The sequence below is a fragment of the Stenella coeruleoalba genome (assembly GCF_951394435.1).
Source record: "Stenella coeruleoalba genome assembly, chromosome: 4".
In the NCBI taxonomy this organism is placed as follows: domain Eukaryota; kingdom Metazoa; phylum Chordata; class Mammalia; order Artiodactyla; family Delphinidae; genus Stenella; species Stenella coeruleoalba.
In genome coordinates, this window is record NC_137149.1 from 114,125,492 (window position 1) to 114,145,094 (window position 19,603).

A 19,603-nucleotide genomic window follows, 5' to 3' on the forward strand; every position below is an offset into this window, starting at 1 on the left:
CTATAACTATAAAATGCAGGGTTTTAAATTTTTTTTTATAGTTCTGAACTATAAAACCCGTCATTTTAGTGCATTTCTCCTTGAAACGTTTATCTGTAATTTGGGTCATGTATTAAAGGTAAAGAAATGCCAAGCTAAAAGTGGTTATTTAATTCCTGATGTTGCAATTGCCTGAGTCTCAGTTCCTTCGTGTTACGTGTCTGAGCTTGAATATGTGTCACTTGTAAAACGTGTTTTTAGATTACAGTTTGCACTAGCTTAGATACATTTTAATGTGAAGGTTGTAGATGTGAACTTTTCATCTAAAATAGCTCTATATAAGCTCAGAATATCATGCAAGTCTTCATAATTCCCTAACCATTAAAAGTATAGTGTTCATGACCACATGCCACAGCTTCATATGGTTAAAGTGTTAAGTGTGTTAAGTGTTGGTGGAAATTATGACTCTCAGTTGTCAAGAATTTATGACAAAACACTAGCCTATTGAAAAGCTGCCTTTTAATGTTGCTATATAAATGTGGAGTCAATACCATGTTAGAGCTGCAGTTTAGAGGATCAGCTTACAGTTAAAGAATAATAAAATATTTGTCAGTTGTGGTTTTTTTTCTTTTTTTTTTTGGCTGCATTGGGTCTTCATTGCTGCGCCTGGGCTTTCTCTAGCTGTGGTGAGCAGTGGCTACTCTTCATTGCAGTGCACGGGCTTCTCATTGAGGTGCCTTCTCTTGTTGCAGAGCACGGGCTCTAGGTGCGCGAGCCTCAGTAGTTGTGATGCGGGGGCTCAGTAGTTGTGGCTCGCAGGCTCTAGAGCACAGGCTCAGTAGTTGTGGTGCACGGGTGCACGGGCTTAGTTGCTTCACGACATGTGGGATCTTCCCGGATCAGAGCTCAAACCCGTGTCCCCTGCATTGGCAGGCAGATTCTTAACCACTGCGCCACCAGGGAAGTCCTGTCAGATTTTTATACCTTGTAATCTGACCAAAAAAATAGTACACTCTTAATTATAGTAAAGTAATACTAGAAATTAAAATATATCTTTAATTGTCAGAGTATGTATGATTACAGAATCTCTATAACTAGACTTCTATCCAGATGTTAATTCTTTAAGCCATTATTCTCTAGTCCCTATTCTTCTCATTCTCTCACCACTATTCTACAAAATGTTTTTTGGAGAGACTGTATTCCTATGTGTTTTGTGTGTTTTACATACATATATTCACACACTCAATTTGATGTACTGCTTTTTTGGTAACATGTATTCAGGCTAATTTTATTCTCCCATTTTTTCTTTTGCACTCATTATTATTTCTATGCTAAGATTGTTAACTACAACTTTATTTTCCATGTCTGAAAACTAAATACATATAGGAAGTCAAAGAGAAGAAAATCATCTAGCGAAATGAGGAATATTCATGATCCTAAATGAACTCTAGTACACTGATTTACACAATGTAGGTTTCATTTAAATATTTACTAGCTGAGAAAAGAAATTTGCAAACCAACTAATTAGATACTCAGTCTAATTTTATCCCACAAAAGGCAAATAAATTCAGTTCTCCAGTTGTAATGGTGACAGCTTAAAATTTTGCCATTGCAGTTTTAACATTGCAATGAAAGTAGCCACATGTGTATTTTATAAAATGTGTATTTGAACATTCTTAATAGGTCCATTGCACATGATCCAAAAATTTTGGCATTCAGGAAACTTTGTAATATTCTATAAATACTTAAAAGCATCTCTTTGTTTTAAAAAAAATAACACTTTCTAATTAAAATAACAATCACTAGGTTTTGTTGATGCGGGGAGATGGGTACATATGAGGACTTGTACTCTCTGTTTTTGTGTCTGTTTAGAAGTTTTCATAATAAAAAGTTGTGTGTGTGTTTTTAATCACTCAGTTAATACCACATTTGTGGGATCTGGACCAAATCTAAAGTGCTAATATTATACATTTAAATATAGATAGAAAACATATCTGTTGTCTGGATCCTCCAAAAAAACTCATCAATAACGGTAGGACACCTTGTGGAAAATTAGGGATTACCCTTCTTTTGCAGACCAGAACAGAGGAAGAAAGGTACTACCTATCTAGTTAATGTCTACTGGGTGCCTTTTGTGTAGGTCATCAGAAAGCCAAGAAGTGTTTCTATCTGTCAGCATGGAAAATATGCCTCTATTATACACCAATGCAGATTCTCTTGGTAAAGGACATGTAATTTTATAGTAATTCCTGAAACTGTTACATTTATTATTTAATTCAGAAATGGAAAGCTTATAAGGGCTAACCTTTCTTGTAAGCAGAACTGAGTAGTAAATTTTGGCTGAGAACTTTAATCTGATTCTAACCTTTTTATAACCATGACTGTGTAGTAAATATTGCCTGGGAACTCGACGCTGGTTATATCTGCCATGCCATTAAGTGAAAGGAACATGGTTAACAGCGCTTTTTTTTTTAAAAGATGCATTTCGGAATACAAGAAGCTCACAAAAGATTCCTACCACTTTAATTAACATAAACACCCTACCTCTACCCCAGCCTTAGAAGGGAAAAGTTCTTCCTGCCCCTTAATTGTCCTGCTAAGCTAGTCATCTAGTTTGTGTTTCCAGAGTTTTTGTGCCCTATTACTCTGAAGCGGTAAAGCATCATAAGGCAATGTCCTCCCTCCCCCCGGGTGTGGTACTGAGAACATTTACAGACCAGTAGTTCATCACGGGAAGATGATTTATTGTTATATATATTTTTGTGTGTGTAAATTTATTTATTTGTTTATTTAGGCTGTGTTGGGTCTTCATTGCTGCACACAGGCTTTCTCTAGTTGCGGTGAGCGGGGGCTACTCTTCATTGTGGTGCGCGGGCTTCTCATTGCGGGTGGTTTCTCTTCTTGTGGAGCATGGGCTCTAGGCGTGCGGGCTTCAGTAGTTGTGGCACCTGGGCTCAGTAGTTGTGGCACGTGGGCTCAGTAGTTGTAGCTTGCAGGCTCTAGAGCGCAGGCTCAATAGTTGTGACGCACAGGCTTAGTTGCTCCACAGCATGTGGGATCTTCCCAGACCAGGGCTCGAACCCATGTCCCCTGCATGGCAGGTGGATTCTCAACCGCTGTGCCATGAGGGAAGTCCTGGTGTTATATTTTTAAGAAGAGTTTGTCAAAGTTACATTAATTTGTCTTACAGAGGAACTCAAGGATTGAAAAAAGTTTACTAGTGTTGTCAGAGTATAGGAAACAAAACATAGGTGAGCAAAAGACAGGGAACGTGGACGCTATGAAATAATGTAAGAATAATTATAAAGCACCACCAGAGAATGGAAATTAAAATTTATTTACTCTCATATAGCCACTTTGCAGAAATAGTTATGAAGCAGTAAATTCAATTAATATGGGGTGTGAAATTGTTATTGCAGGCTTAACATCCAAGTGACTGAAGTTCTCTCCTCTGTCCACTGAATAGGTTTGTTGCAACTTCCTACTTTTCATTGTGAGGTAAAACCATATTGCCTCCATACATTTGGGTCTTTCCCTTGGCCTTGTTGGTTTTACTGTGCTGTAGGTTACAATGCCAGGTTTGTCATTTGGTCAAGTTACGTTGGGAAGATTCCTCAAAACTTTAACGTGGAGGTTCTGTACAATAAAACAAAAAGTTCTTTGGTGCCCCTTGAAGATAGCAGTTCTTCTTACATAACCATTTAACTATGTTCATTACATTTAAATTAGATAAAACTAATAAATAAATTAGATAAAACTGTTGTTTGACATCTTCTACAATCCTTTCAAATCATGTTCCTCTTAAAACAGAGGAATTTTTTTTATGCATTTTTATTTTATGTTTTATTTTTACTTTTGGCTGCGTTGGGTCTTTGTTGCTGTGCATAGGCTTTTCTTTAGTCATGGCGAGCGGGGGCGACTCTTTGTTTCAGTGCACAGTCTTCTCATTGCGGTGGCTTCTCTTGTTGTGGAGCATGGGCTCTATGCATGTGGGCTTCAGTAGTTGTGGCTCGCGGGCTCTAGAGTGCAGGCTCAGTAGTTGTGGCTCACGGGCTTAGTTGCTCTGTGGCATGTGGGGTCTTCCCAGACCAGGGCTCGAACCTGTGTGCCCTGCATTGGCAGGTGGGTTCTTAACTACTGTGCCACCAGGGAAGCCCACATTTTTTTTTTTTGGCTACGTCGGGTCTTTGTTGCTGCACTTGAGCTTTTCTCTAGTTGCAGAGAGCGGGGGCTACTCTTCACTGCAGTGCACAGGCTTCTCATTGCGGTGGCTTCTCTTGTTGCAAAGCACAGGCTCGAGGCACATGGGCTCAGTAGTTGTGGCACGCAGGCCTCAGTAGTTGTGGCGTGTGAGGTCAGTAGTTGTGGCTCACAGGCTGTAGAGAGCAGGCTCAGTAGTTGTGGCGCACAGGCTTAGTTGCTCCGTGGCATGTGGGATATTCCCGGACCAGGGCTCAAACCCGTGTCCCCTGCATTGGCAGGCTGTGGCACCAGGGAAGTCCCAGAGAGGAATTTTTTTTTAATCACTTATTTTACCATGAGACTTCCCTGTGGTAGAATGGAATCATTTTTTTTAAAGTTTTGGTACATACTTGGATTTTCAATTCCAAAACTCTTTTTATTAATTATAGTATTATTTGTTACTTACGTTCACTGTATACAAAACTGGACAAAGTAGGAGTCTTCTATATTGTGCATGCTTCTCCTGGTAAACATTGTTATAAGAACAATACACAACTTCCTCTCCATCAAGTCCATGGCCAGTCATTTATCCTTCAACTCTTCCCAGTATTACTCCTATCCTTTGCCTCAGCATGAGCTCCCAACTTTTCCAGCCCATCATTTCCATCCTGGTTTCCAGCCTGGTTTCTGTGGTGCCATTTAACTATTTCATTCATTTATTCATCTCTTTTTCTTTTAACAATCTCTGTTAAACACCTCCTAGCACAAGGGAATAATTCATTTTGTGAAGTACCCGTCCTCAAGTTTGCAAACTAGTAAAAAAGAAACCCTCACATACCTTGATTATCTGCTACCATGAATCCCATATCACTCCTCAGTTCTAGGTATTTCCCATGGTCTGCTTTCTCTAGTGCCTAGAAAAAGCCACAAAACCATTCTGATTGGTTCCAATAAAATTCATGCATTCTAGCCTAATCTAAACTCTCACTGTAACATAAAAGCTTTCATGGTTTTTTGTTTTTTTTTTTTTTTTTCTGACTCAACACTTTTTCACAGCAGAATTTCTTTACTCTTCTCAGGAAGTGATTTACTTTTTTTTTTTTTTTGCGGTATGCGGGCCTCTCACTGTTGTGGCCTCTCCCGTTGTGGAGCACAGGCTCTGGACGCGCAGGCTCAGCGGCCATGGCTCACGGGCCCAGCCGCTCTGTGGCATGTGGGATCCTCCCAAACCGGGGCACGAACCCATGTCCCCTGCATCGGCAGGCGGACTCTCAACCACTGCGCCACCAGGGTGGCCCGTGATTTACTTTTATTACCAGGAGTATGGCAAATTTCTGATGAGTATCTTGGGATTCCCTCTGTTTTTTCACTCTTTCCTTTGTTCATTATTTCTTTCTCTTAAGAAGGAAAGGTTCTTCCTCCCTGCTAAATTAACCATCCCATGTATGTTGGTTTTTTCCCATCTCCTCCTCCTGGTTCCTTCACATTTTTCCATCAGTTTTCCCCACTATCATTTGCAATCTCCTCCAATCTACAGATTTATTATCCACTGCCTAAAAACATCCTCACATTTCACTCTTCCAAAAAGACCCTAATAACTCATCTAGTCTCATTTAGTTTATTTTTTTAAATCTTTTTTCTTTCTCAAACCCTCAAACTTCTTGAAAGAATAGTGTTACTCCTTTTCTCAATTTACTATCATTTAGTCTGATTTGGTCTCTCACCTGTCTGTGCAATGGAAATAGTCCTCTTAAAGGTCATCAGTGACCTTTGTGTATCACATGTATTCATCTTTTCATTCATTCATTCATATTTACTCAGAAAATATTTATTTTGTGCTTGCTATGCATCAGACACTTGCTAGACACTAGAGGTATATCTGAAAAAGGCACAATCCTTTTTGTCAGAGTTTATAATTTTGGTAGAGGAAACAAACAAGTAGAGAAGGAAATATCAATATTAGGCAGTGGAAGAGTCACAATTTTTTAAGCATAAGGCAATATGAAAGTACAAGAAGCAATATCTAACTCAGCCTTGAGTTGGTCATGAAAGCTTTTGTGGACATGAAAGATTTTTTTCCTTTAAGGCTTCTCTTAAAGGAAAAAGAAAAAGTATTCAAAAGAAAAGGGGAAGAAAGGCATTTCTAGCAGGGAAAGTATCTTTCAGGAGAGAATCTAAAAGTTTATATGCTTTTGGTTATCTGTAAATTCAGTAACACAAGTGCAAAATTTGGAGAAGTGGATGGTGATGATGCCCTGGAACAAGGGTTCCACCTGGATTGAGTTTTTAAAGTTCTTTTTCAATGTTTGTGTATTTCAGTGTGCTTTGGGCGGGCAGGCAGAGAAGAGAGGTCTGTGCTTTTCATCTGATTCTAGCAAGTAAGAACCTATGACTTCAGAATATGAAGAGCTACTGCTATAAATGTAGTCAGGGACCACCTTATGGAAAGGCTTTGAATACTAAGCTAAGGAGATACTAAACTGTATCTTGAAAACTCTAGTTTGAAGAAGTTTAAGAAATACAGTATTATGCTCAGATTTTCATTTCTGGAAAGTTCACTCTTTGTAATGTGCATTATAATACGAGACAAGCAAGAAAGCAAGACTGCAGAGAGGGGAATCTAGGACACATGAAGTAGTCCAGGCTTGAGCTGAATAGTCATCTATGATAGTGATCATGAGTACAAAGAAGAGGGGTGAGTCAGAAACATTTAGAAGGTAGAATTTAGATTTTAGTGGAGTTCTGCCCCCCTGATACAGAGCACACACCGTACATCCCTACACAGCTCCCCCCGCCCCCCACCCCGTCCCCACATGTCCCGTCTTAAGTATTTTGTACTTCTGCTTTTTAAATTATTTGAACTTGGGACTGTGTCTTTGGATTTTCCATCCTCATAGCACCTAGTGCAAAGAATGATGTTTCTGTAGCATACACTGTATTCTAAGAGCTCTGCATATATTAATTCATTTAATGCTCACAACAACCCTATGAGATGCACACACTATTATACCCTCTTTTCAGTTGAAGAAGAGTCACAGGAAGGTTAAATACCTTCCTAAAGTCATGCATCTGGTAAGTACTGGACCCCAGCAAATCTAGCTTCAGAGTCCAGGCTCTTAACCCGTATGCCAAACTGCCTCAAAACTGTAGTCACATTTTTGAATACCACCTATCCATTATTAAATTTAAAGCAATGTATAAAAATGTTCTAGTCTCACAAGAATAAATTTAGTGCCTTATTTGATTTGTGTGGAACAGCTAATGAGTTTGCTTTCTAATGTTTATGTTTTAATCCTTTCAGAACCAATTCGAAGATACAAAACTTACCACAGTGATATCTTTAGTACCTGCAGTGAAAGTCCATCTATTGTTTCCTCTGAATCAGACTTCAGAAAAGGTGAGAGGGATCTGAACAAGCAAAATGTTCTTAAGAAACCATGATTGTTCTTCTCTTTCAGTAGTGTTGAGATATAAGGTGTCAAAAGAATAATTCTATGTAAAATTTTTTAATTATAAAAAACTTCCAGTTACTCATTTTAACAGTATTATAGGAACTTAATAGCAGTTTCATCAAATAGCAGTGTAGTCATTTTCATAGTAGAGAAAATAATTGTTTTCAAAATAACATGACTTACCTTTAAAGAGTTTATTGACATTATGTCACTAATTTGATTACATGATTTGTAAAAATTATCTTATGTGTCTGCTGAATGCTTGAGTTTTAAATAAGATTACTTGATATTTTTCTCACTTGTACTATTTTTGTTTCATTGACAATTAGTGAGAAAAAGTGAAGTGTCAAAGAGATTTGAGTCCAACAGTGGTCTCCCAGGGGTAGATGAAACCCCAAGTCAAGGCCAGTCACAGAGACCAAGGTATGTAATATGAAAAAATGATAATATATTTCCTGTTGCTGGTGTTTTTTTTTTCTTTGTTAGAATCAAGGAGAATTTTAAAAAATTATTCTTTTTCCTGTTTTCTCCATTTTCCTTTTCCTTTTCCTCCTCTTTAAGTTCTTACAAATTCATTCAATTATGTAAAAGATGTTACAGTAGTTTGAGTTATTGGAATCTTTTAGAATTGGCCCTGATTATTTATAGTTTGTGCTTGATTTTTAAATTAACATGAATATAAAATAACTTATTAACAGTAAGGAAGTTCTGAAGGCACGGCATTAAACATCTGTGAGAAGATAGTAAACTTTGATTTCTAAGAGAATAATACTTCTTTCGAGGTTGAATGGGCTCAACAAGCAGGCTTTCAGTGAGTATTATTTGTTGAATGAATAATTAATAGGTTACTACTGAATAACCTATTATGTAAAAAGTTAATTTTTCACTACATCTTTCCTGGCTTAAAAGAGGTCATCTTGTATTTTTTAAAGCCCACTTCGGGCTGTTTAGAGTTCATTTTCATACTGAAATACTCAGGTTTCTTATAAGGTGTGTATTATTCTTGTGCTAGGGTTAGAATGGTGGTATTATAGGCATGGATTGATTTACTTTGTTTGAACTGAAAAGTGTCAAATCAGTAGTGAATATATTAATGTGTATCTTTTGCAGGTGTGTACAGGTTCCTTACGTGAACAGAAGCATGTTATTAATGTTACGCATTAATTTGAAATTCATAATGTGATATTAGAGAACAAGAGGTTGCTTCCAAATTTACTCCCAAATGACAGGAATCCTCTTAAATTTGATATCAGTTCATTTAGTTCAAGTGCCATTATATACAAAAGAATCATTTGAAAATTAACAAAAACTTGCCCCTTAGTTGATTAATTCTGGCAGACACTGTTTCATACCTGTAAACTATTAATAGACCAGGTAACCCTAGCCATGTGATTAAAGCAGACAATTTATCCAGGGTTTAGACTCCAAGTAATTACATTGCACTAAAATTATTCCTTAATATTCCAGTTTTTATGAAACTTGTGTGTTTTTCTCTTCCCTCTTGTTCCTTTTAAAATAGTCTGAGGGACTTCCCTGGCAGTCCAATGGTTAAGACTTCACCTTCCAACACAGGGGGTACAGGTTCAATCCCTGGTTGGGGAGCTAAGATCCCACATGCCTGGAGGCCAGAAAACCTCCATAACATAAACATAAACATAAAATAGAAGCAACATTGTAACAAATTCAATAAAGACTTTAAAAATGGTCCACATCAAAAAAAAAATCTTTAAAAAAAAAGTCTATGATACTTTCTTTGAGGAAAGCTCTAATAAGTATTCATTTACCTAAAGTGGTATGATCTTTGCATAATAGCATTTTCTATTTTTATGACCCCATTGTGGTAATAGTATTTGTGATTACTATTTTGGTAATTTTGACCAAAGAGGTAAGAGACAAAGACAGATCTATGCTTGATATTACATAATTTTGTTAAAGAAGCAAAACTGTTTTGGGATGACCAGCCATATGAAGCAAATGTTGAATTGCACTAAGCTCTGTGTTGAATTGAGGAAGTCACTCTTCTCTATATATGTAATTTGGAGAAAACTTATAAATAGTTAACATGATGCCCTTTTAACTTAATCAGAAATAGGAGTAAAGATAACAACTGGAAGAATTGTTGGGATTATGTGTTGATCGATTGATTTTTTTTCTGTTTTTTTCTTTACAGTAGGTCCTTGTTGGTTATCCATTTTAAATATAGCAGTGAGTGCATGTCAATCCCAAACTCCCAATCTGATTGATTGATTTTATAGTCAGTTTGCTAGTTATTTAAAATACATATTCCTCCAAACAAAATTGAACCATTTTGTGAGTCTTATTTCAATTTTCTTGATAAGGTACCTAAAAGCGTCAGCATTATAAAAGAATCTTAGTTTTGACTGTTTCCGGTTTAATTTTAGGAAACATTAACATTGAGGCCTTAGCTCATCAAATCATAATTTAGTGATAAGCTACCTTTTATTTCACACTTTAAGAGGGTAAAAAACACAACATAGTGTTCTTAACATCTGTATTAGATAAAGTTATAGGTGAAAAAAATATTTCAAGGAGAAGTAGATTGTCAGGTCTGTGTATTTATTACATTTAATGTAAGGTGCTAAACTCTACTTCTTTTAGAGTACCCCATCTCTTCTTTCTGCGCAAGGAAAAACACATTAAAGTAGTGTCCAGATTCCTTATTCAAGTGCAGAGTTTTCTGTATGTGTACAAAGGCTTCTGATAATATCCTTAACATGCTGGTACTTAATCGGGAGGTTCTGTTTGTTCTTTAGGTCACATATTTGTGAGATCTATAAATAGTTCTGTATTTAGACATGTTGCCTGCTTCTTTATAAAATTTCCATTTCTTTAGCTAGAATGAAATGGAAAAACAGATCGAGACAGTGCTATTGATTTGTATCATAGTGGGTGGGGGGAGATTAACAGGAAATTATGAGTCAGATCCAGAAGAATGAGTAATTTTTGGATTTTGAGCTATCAAAAGTATCTTTCAGTGACCAAAAAAGATATTCAAAGCTGTTTTCCAAAGAGCAACTCTGTTTTTTTTCTGTGTTAACTTTTGAAGTACAATTTTTACATAGTGCAATTCCCACTGCTTCTGTGCCTATCTGCTTAATGATGTAACCATTTTTTCTGTCTCAAAAGAACCTATTTATTCATTCCTAAATCATCTAGGTTTTCTGAGTTTTTTGTTCGTTTTTCTTTTTCTTTCTTTCTTTCTTTCCTTCCTTCCTTCCTTCCTTCCTTCCTTCCTCCCTCGCTCCCTCCTTCCCTCCCTTCCTTCCTTCCTTCATTGGGTCTTCATTGCTGCACGCGGGCTTTCTCTAGTTGCAGTGAGCGGTGGCTACTCTTCCTTGTGGTGCGTGGGCTTCTCATTGCAGTGGCTTCTCTTGTTGTGGAGCACAGGCTCTAGAGCACAGGCTCAGTAGTTGTGGTGCATGGGCCTAGTTCTGCGGCGTGTGGGATCTTCCCGGACCAGAGCTCAAACCTGTGTCCCCTGCATTGGCAGGGGAATTCTTAACCACTGCACCACCAGGGAAGTCCCTGTTCGTTTGTTTTGTCTGTTTAGTTTGTTTGTTTTTTGCCTCTCAAATATTTCAGTCTTTATAGGAATTTCTACCAGATATTGTGTTGGGCCAGATAAAGTGATGATCAGTCATTTTTTGCTACCTGTTTGTAGGTATAAAATAATTTGAACAAGAAGGCTAATATATTTGATGAAAATGACAGGTGTGAGTTAAAATGTAAAGATTCAAATTCTTACCATTTTCCTTGACCCCATTAAGTGAGAGTGAGCCATAAAATCATGTTCAATCATTTGCGCAACAAATGATTATTGAGTACCTGCCATGTACTGGGTACTTATAGGTACTGGAGATGGAGTCATGAACAAGATCAAGAAGTCCCTAAAGAGATTTTCTAGTGCTGAGGGATAGCCAGTAAACCACTGAAAAAACAAGTAAGTAATGCACCATCAGAGTGTGATGGTGCTTGGAAGAAAAATAAATCAGGCTAAAGGGTTAGAAACTACAGGTGTGTGATGTCCAAATTCTAGTTTTCATAGGGTAGGGTGATCAGAGGAGGCCTCTCCCAAGGGGCGACATTTGAAAAGAAAACTATTTGCAACAAGGAAGTAAAACATGCAGATATCAGGGGGAAGAGAGTTCCAGACAAAAGGAACAGCAAGAGCAGAGGCCCTGAGGTAGGAGAGATATGTCCATGTTAGAGGAATAGCAGGAAGGGCAGCATAACACAGAAGGCAGCAGAATGAGTGAAGGGCAGAGTGGATGGTAACTAGGACCCAAATCATATCAGACCTCAAAAGCTAAGGCGAGCACTTCAGATGTTATTCTAAGTGTAGTGGGAAGCCATTGGATGGTTGAGAGCATAGAGAGCCATGATCTAATTTACATTTTAATGGAATTGATCTGTTCTGTGAAGAACAGATTGCAGGAGTAAAACACCAGTTAGGAGGCAATTACAGTACTCCATTTGAGCTGCATACAGCACAGATTAGGTTGCTAGTGGTAAAGAAGATTCAAATACAGATTTCTTCAGGGTTGTGCCCTGCAGGATTTGCTGGTCATTCAGATGTGGGATTTGTAAGAGGAATCAAGAATGACTCCAAGTTGTGTCCTAAGCAACCAGTGAGTGATTGAGAGAAGGTTGCACGTAAGGAAAAAGTATCAAGAATTTGGTTTTAGACATGTAAGGTTAAAGATGCATGTTAACATCCAAGTAGAACACTCACTTAGGCAGGTGAGTAGAATTAGAATTCAGGGGAGAGCCTGGAGTTATGGGAATATAAGATAATTAAGACTAGGTGACTACATGAGATCAGGTAGGTATGAAGACTGTGGAGACTAGAAAACTCTGGAGGTCTGAGCACTGTTGCAGTCTAACATTAAGAGATTAGAAATGAAGGAGGATCCAGCAAAAGAGACTGAGAGGGAGGAGCCAGTGAAGTAGAAGGAAAATAAAAAGAGCATGGTTTCCCAGAAGTCAGATGTTTAAGAAGAGGAATGATTAAGCAGCTGTATGTTATATGATGCTTAGAGGTCAAGTAAGATGCAAACTAAGAATTATCCTTTGGCTTTGGTAACACAGAAGGTAGTCATTTTTGTGACTAGTTTTGGTGAAATGGTAAGGACTCAAACTATTGGTCTGAGTCCAAGAGAGAGTGGGAGATGAAATGGAGATAAAACTTAAAGGACAGTTTTGAAGAAAATTACTCTAAAAGACAGCAGAAAAATGAGACAGAATCTGAAAGGGGGTGTGGAACCAAAGGAGGATTTTTTTGTTCTAAGTAGAAAATGGTGCAGCATGTTTGTATGCTAATGAGAATAACCTAGTGCATGAGACTAGTGATGCATGTGAGAGGGTAATTGCAGGAGCAAAGTCTTTGGGTGGGGGAGAGGTCTGGAATCCCATGCACGGTAAAGGTTTGACGCCTGTATAAGTGTGCAGGAGATCCATCCGTTGTAACAGAAAAAGACAGCAGAACATACGGATATAGATTTGGAAAGTCCAGTGGTAGAAGGATAAGGAAGTTACTTCCTGATTGCTCCTTATTTCACCAAGAAAACTGAGGAAAATTCATCAGTTGAGAGGAGACAAGGGAGAAAGTATTGGAGTTTTGAAAAGAAAAGACAAGGATGAAAATATGAAATAGTTCTCTAAGAAAATTAATCACCAGGCAGTACTAAGAACCCACTGAGATCAGTCAGCATGGTTCTGCAGTTTCATGAGAGTTGAGGTTGAATGCAAAGGAATGATTTTAATGATGGGCCTTAGAATTCAAGCAGTGTAAGGGCAAGAGAGGGTTAATAGAGAGAAAGTGGTAGAGTCAATGGACTACAATTCCTGATAGAGTTGGTGAATTATTTGAAGGGGAGTGTAAGAGGAAGTAAGCTAGAAAAAATAAGGAGATTAGATAGAGAGGGTATTGAAAGATAGAAATAGGAAATTTTAGAGGTGGTGCAGTTATTGGTAATAGCCAGCATAACAATGGGTGTAGATTGCTGGCTGAGGTGGAGGAGGCCAGGGTGTTGGAGCACTCTTCAATCTCTGTCACACCACCACAAATTATGACAGCAGTAGTGGTGAAGACCGCTGAGTCAGCCACTTAAATCTTTCATGAATAAGGGGGAGTTGACCACAGGACAATGTCTAGAGCAAAGCAGAGCAGTGGATGGTGTGAGTTCATAGCATGTACTTCAGAGAAGCTGGGAGCTCTTGGAGGACGGGTCAGTAATGATCTGGAAGCTGAAATAAAAATCACGGGGAATCTCTGTCGCATGTCCCGGCCCACTGGTGCAAGATTATGAGAATAAAACAGCCCCGATCTGAGAGAACTGCAGGGGAAGCAGTTTTCAGAAGATGCTGGGATGTTAAGAGAAGAGGTGAAGGATGTAGATCTACCTACAAGTGGGACACCATACTATATTAATATATTAAAAATAGGACTGAAATATTACTGCAATGGTTCTTCTGAAATGAAAAAATAAAATTTGTTTACATTCTTGATACCTTACTTAACATGACTTTTTCTTGTTTAGACTTAATTGTTTTCTTCCCAACCCTTACTTTTCTCTTCTATATAGCAGACAATATGAAACACCCCTTGAAGGCAACTTAATTAATCAAGAGATTATGCTAAAACGGCAAGAAGAAGAAATGATGCAGCTGCAAGCCAGAATGGCCCTTAGACAGTCTCGACTGAACCTGTATCCAGGAGACACACTCAAAGCTTCCATGCTTGACATCACCAGGGATCCCTTAAGAGAAATGGCCCTAGAAACAGCCATGACCCAAAGAAAACTAAGAGTAAGTTGATTCTCAGGTTACTGCACCTAAACTTGGCCTCACAGGGAAATGTTATACAAAGTACTTTTAAAAATTCTATAGGTATCCTATAGGTTGCCTGTAGTTAAAATTGAAATCTCATATTAGTTTCCATTGGTGTTAAATATCTTGTTGGTTGATACTAAAATAAATATTTAGCTGTTTTCATGATTTCATTTTGAAAAAAACATTAGATGGAGTTAGAGTATCTTAACTGTATATTTTAAAAATATATTCATGAACCTAAAGTCAACTGGCTTTATTCAGTATTGTGGGGATTATTTTTTAATATTAAGAAATTTTTTATCCCACAAACCAAGAATATCAGAGATAGAGAGTTCAGAGGTGGTTCAGAAGCTCAAGAATGCTATCAAGCGCATTCCATCTTTATGCTCTGCCATTCTCAGAATTTTGACAGTAATTCTCTTTATAGTTAAAGGATGACTGCATTATCTCCAAGCATCATATCTTCATATTACAATATCCAAAGATAAGAAAGAACAAATCTTGTGTCTGTGGGGAATTTTTCTTTTATGTGTTTCGTTGCTTTATTTTTCTTTCAATATATATCCTCTATATTTTTATAAGCATAAGCTCAAAATGAACATAGTCTTTTCTCATATAAAATATCATGAACATTTTACAACTTTTATAATACTATTGTTAAGGGCTGTAAAGTACTCCATTATGTGAACGTACTGTGTACCATAATTTATTTAATCAGTTTCCAGCTATTGGACATTTAAAATGTTTCTAATTTGTAATTGCTATAGAACATCCTTATAGCTAAATCTTTGCAGATAACTTCCTCCAAGTAGAATAGCCAAGTCAAAGGCAAATACCTTTTAAGACATTTTATACATATTGTCAAATTGCCCTTTAAAAGTTTCTTCCAATTTATGTTTCCTCTGATCATGTCTGTTTTCACCATATTCTTACCGACTCTGATATTATCATTCTTTTTTTTATTATTATCACCTATTTGATAGATGAGGCAGTATCTCATTTGTATTGTTCCTTTACAAATAATTCTTCAAAAGCAAAATAAATGTTAGGAAAGTGATAAAATCTAGAATGATTTTTTTCTTTTTAGTCCTACACTAAGAAAGTATATTATCTTATTCTGTTTTGGGTTTTCTTGCTTATTTCAAAGAATCTTCCTAAAAGCATATTTGTATACCCTGAAATTGATAGAATTCAAATTTTCCTCATAGCCTTCTAAGGAGAAGAAACAATATTGCATGGTGAAAATTACACTGAACTACAAATTAGAAGACTTGGATTCAGTTTCTAATAATTCAGTTTCTAATAATATGTCTTTATGTACATTTTTAAACCACTTTGTTTCTCATTATGCTAATTTTTAAAATGTGGAATTGGGTTGTAATTTAGTAAGACAGTGTCTAATTTTTTGTATTTTTTTTTGCGGTACGCGGGCCTCTCACTATTGTGGCCTCTCCCGTTGCGGAGCACAGGCTCTGGACACGCAGGCTCAGCAGCCATGGCTCACGGGCCTAGCCACTCCACAGCATGTGGGATCTTCCCGGACCAGGGCACGAACCCGTGTCCCCTGCATCGGCAGGCGGACTCTCAACCACTGCGCCACCAGAGAAGCCCAGACAGTGTCTAATTTTAAAGTTATTAGATTCCAATAAAATACAACTGAATTTATTTCAAGCCAAAGGGAAGAAATTCAGTAAGGCTTCATCAATTTATCATTATAACCAATACATTTGTCAAAATTAAGCAATAGGCAGGATAGCATGGGCTTCCAGTAATTAAAGGCCCACATAAAGCATAAAAGGCACGATATATACACATTTTTTTCTAAAATCATAGTTTCAGAGAGCTAATGCAGAACTTTGGCTCATTAGAGAGTCTCTACCTTTATAGTATGCCACTGTTATGTGTCATCTCACTAAAAACCTGTGTTTCCTTTCAGTCAGTCAGTGTGTGCTTTCTTCATCAGAGACGTGCTATATCAATGACTAGAGAATTTGAACTGTTGGTCGTTGAAGGACCACACAGTGTTTTCTCTAAAAAAAAAAAAAAAAAAGAGCGGAAGGAGGAATTCCCTAGAGGTCCAGTGGTTGGGACTCCACGCTTCTACTGCAGGGGGCCCAGGTTTGATCCCTAATGGAGGAACTAAGATCCTGAGAGCCGTGCAGTGCAGCCAAATAAATAAATAAGTAAATAAAATAAAAAGAGTAGGAAGGCTATATTTTTGAGGCTGAAAATAGTACTAGTATTAGGAGAACAATTTCACAGTTGAACTAATGTTATTTCCCAAAACATAAGTTTTTAGTTCTTTTTTTTTTTCTGTATTATTTTTGATGCAGACAAATTTTTAATGTTCATACTCTATTGCCTCATTTGATCTGTATCAAATTCTGTGTTTTCCATGGCAGACTATTGTCATTTCTTCTACTCTGTTTCTATTCTCATTTAAAATGTGTCCTACTGGTTCGTTGAGTATTAACAAATGCTTACTGTTAAACTTTTACTTAAATGGTACCTGTCACATGTTCCACACCTGGCTGTTGGATAGAATTCCCACATCAAGCAACCAAATGAACTGTACAGTGAAATGCAAAGAAGAAACCAACAAAAATAAAACTCCAGTAACCCCCCATTAGTTCAAACACATGCATGCACGAAAGCACGCCCCCCCGCACACACCATCTGCCTTTGGCCTAAAAATTAGCCCTGTGTTCATTCTACCTTTTGCCCATTTGGACATAATTTTTCCATCTATTCTGAATGCTGCTCCCTCCTGGAGTCTAACTTGTTTTAAGTTATCTCTTCAACCAATTCTCCCCTCTAGGCAGAAAACCGTGGATATACAAGACATAAAGGGAAAGAGTAGATTGAAAAGAAGTAAATGCAGAATGTGGACTCTACTCTCCCCAGCTCCTGAGATATTATTTTCTTACTAGAAGCAGCAATAGGGAGCAGAGACTGTGATACTTATAATATCCCTAGTTGTCACTAATTAGAACAAAAAAGTACAGGATTCCCAGAACTTGATTACAGATGGATGTGTCTTTTGTAATATCAAAATAGATATTGTCCAATAACTAAGACTTGTTTTAGGACAAATGGAATATCATTCTCTGAAATAATGAAATTCTGTTCAATAACTTTACACATTAGCATTATTAAACCAAATCCTTATGTGAACTTGACAACTCTATATTACTTCAGTAATTGAGACTGCTATTTTGGGGGGGGGGTAGTTTGAGTCTACCTGGAGTCCAAAAAATGAAAACCTTTATTTACGTAAAACAATATAAAGCCAGGCTTTATATTTTATGTTGCTGGTAGAAAATGAAGCTGATAGAACTTCTATTCACACTTAGTGTAAGGCATATTCCATTCCCGCTCTTGGCAAATTCCACCATACTTCTTTATTGAAAGTTTTTACATTTGTTTCAGATCACTAGTTCTAATATGGTGGCCTTACATGTAGTTGTTTATTATTATCATTACTATTATTATTATTACATTATTTTCCTTTCAAGGAAAGAGCTAGAATAAATGATAAAAACTATTGATTCTACTTCTGTGATTCACAGAATTTCTTTGGCCCTGAGTTTGTGAAAATGACGATTGAACCATATATATCTTTGGATTTGCCGCGGTCTATCCTTGTAAGTAATAAAACCACTTGGTGTCACTTTTAGAAAATAATTTTAGTAATGATTTTTTTAAAACAGTAAAATTCTTATAATGTTTACATTGATAACTTCCATTCATTTTTTTCAATTGTAGACCAAGAAAGGGAAGAATGAGGATAACCGAAGAAAAGTAAACATAATGCTTCTGAGTGGACAGAAACTGGAACTGACCTGTGATACCAAAACTATATGTAAAGATGTGTTTGATATGCTTGTGGCCCATATTGGCTTAGTGGAACATCATTTGTTTGCTTTAGCTACCCTCAAAGGTACCAAGGCATTTTAAATTCAGGGTATAATATGGAAACTTGGCAACAACGACTTCCTATATCTGTTCTGCCTAACCTTCTTTTGGGAAATATTAACTACATGGATATGTCAGCATTGAGAAGTAGGAGTTAGGAACTCCCTTCCTTTTCCTAACTAGGTACATTGTTTTAATAGCCGTGTCTTTTTAGCATCTTCTGTACCTGATCATGAAGATTTTTCTCTGGCATTGGCTATATAAACATAGATTTTAATTGTTATATTTTGGGGACCATAATTTTGCTTACATATGTACTCTAGAAATTAGTATTCTGCTAATATGAGTTTGAATATATAGCAGGACCCTATTTCTGAATTTCCATATCAACTTCTTCAGCTTACTATCCTAGAAACAGTGTCTTCCTAAATGTTGTCAGTTGATGACGGAAAATAAGTCATTTCACATATTTTAAGCATTACATCCACTGACCTGTGACGTTCACAACCATGGGGGTCTCAGAACACAGATTCAGTAGAAACTGCTGCTGTTTATCAATTAGAATTGTCATAGCAATAAGAAACCCCTTGGGGACTTCCCTGGTGGCACAGAGGTTAAGAATCCGCCTGCCAGTGCAGGGGACGTGGGCTTGAGCCCTGGTCTGGGAGATCCCACATGCAGCAGAGCAGCTAAGTCCGTGCACCACAACTACCGAGGCTGTGCTCTAGAGCCCGTGCACCACAACTACTGAAGCCCATGTGCCTAGAGCCCATGCTCCGCAACAAGAAAAGCCACCGCAATGAGAGGCCCATGCACCGCATCGAAGAGTAGCCCCTGCTTGCTGCAACTAGAGAAAGTCCACACGCAGCAACAAAGACCCAATGCAGCCAAAAATAAAAATAAATAAAATATAAATACATTTTTAAAAAAAGAATTAGTTTTTTTTTTTACAAAAAGAAACCCTTTGGAGCTGGGTTTAAATAAATATTTCTTTAATATTACTATATTTATAAATTACTCTTCAATACTTCAGATTCCTGTTTACCTCAAAATTTAACTTAAAAAGCTTTGACAACAAAGTACAATAAATTATAATTGAAGGATCAAATCACCCTGAAACCCTACAAGATCAGGATAACACCATCTTTGTCATACAAGAAATATGTCTTTCAACTTAGTTTATTGAATTCTTGTTCCTTAAACACTAATAATTCATTTTGTAG

At 37.2% G+C, this 19,603-nt stretch overlaps 1 protein-coding gene across 12 annotated transcripts in view; it reads left to right on the forward strand.

The window, feature by feature from the left end:
• Nucleotides 1–19,603, forward strand: part of PTPN13 (protein tyrosine phosphatase non-receptor type 13) — a 235,670-nt gene that overhangs the window by 123,239 nt on the left and 92,828 nt on the right. For 11 of the 12 annotated variants that reach the window (XM_079919588.1, XM_079919595.1, XM_079919598.1 and 8 more), the window contains 5 exons: nt 7,463–7,558; nt 7,943–8,036; nt 14,219–14,441; nt 18,035–18,109; nt 18,231–18,405. In XM_079919588.1, the coding sequence (XP_079775714.1) occupies nt 7,463–7,558; nt 7,943–8,036; nt 14,219–14,441; nt 18,035–18,109; nt 18,231–18,405 (663 nt within the window). The remainder of the gene's footprint in view (nt 1–7,462; nt 7,559–7,942; nt 8,037–14,218; nt 14,442–18,034; nt 18,110–18,230; nt 18,406–19,603) is intronic. The other variant, XM_079919591.1, reaches the window with a different exon arrangement.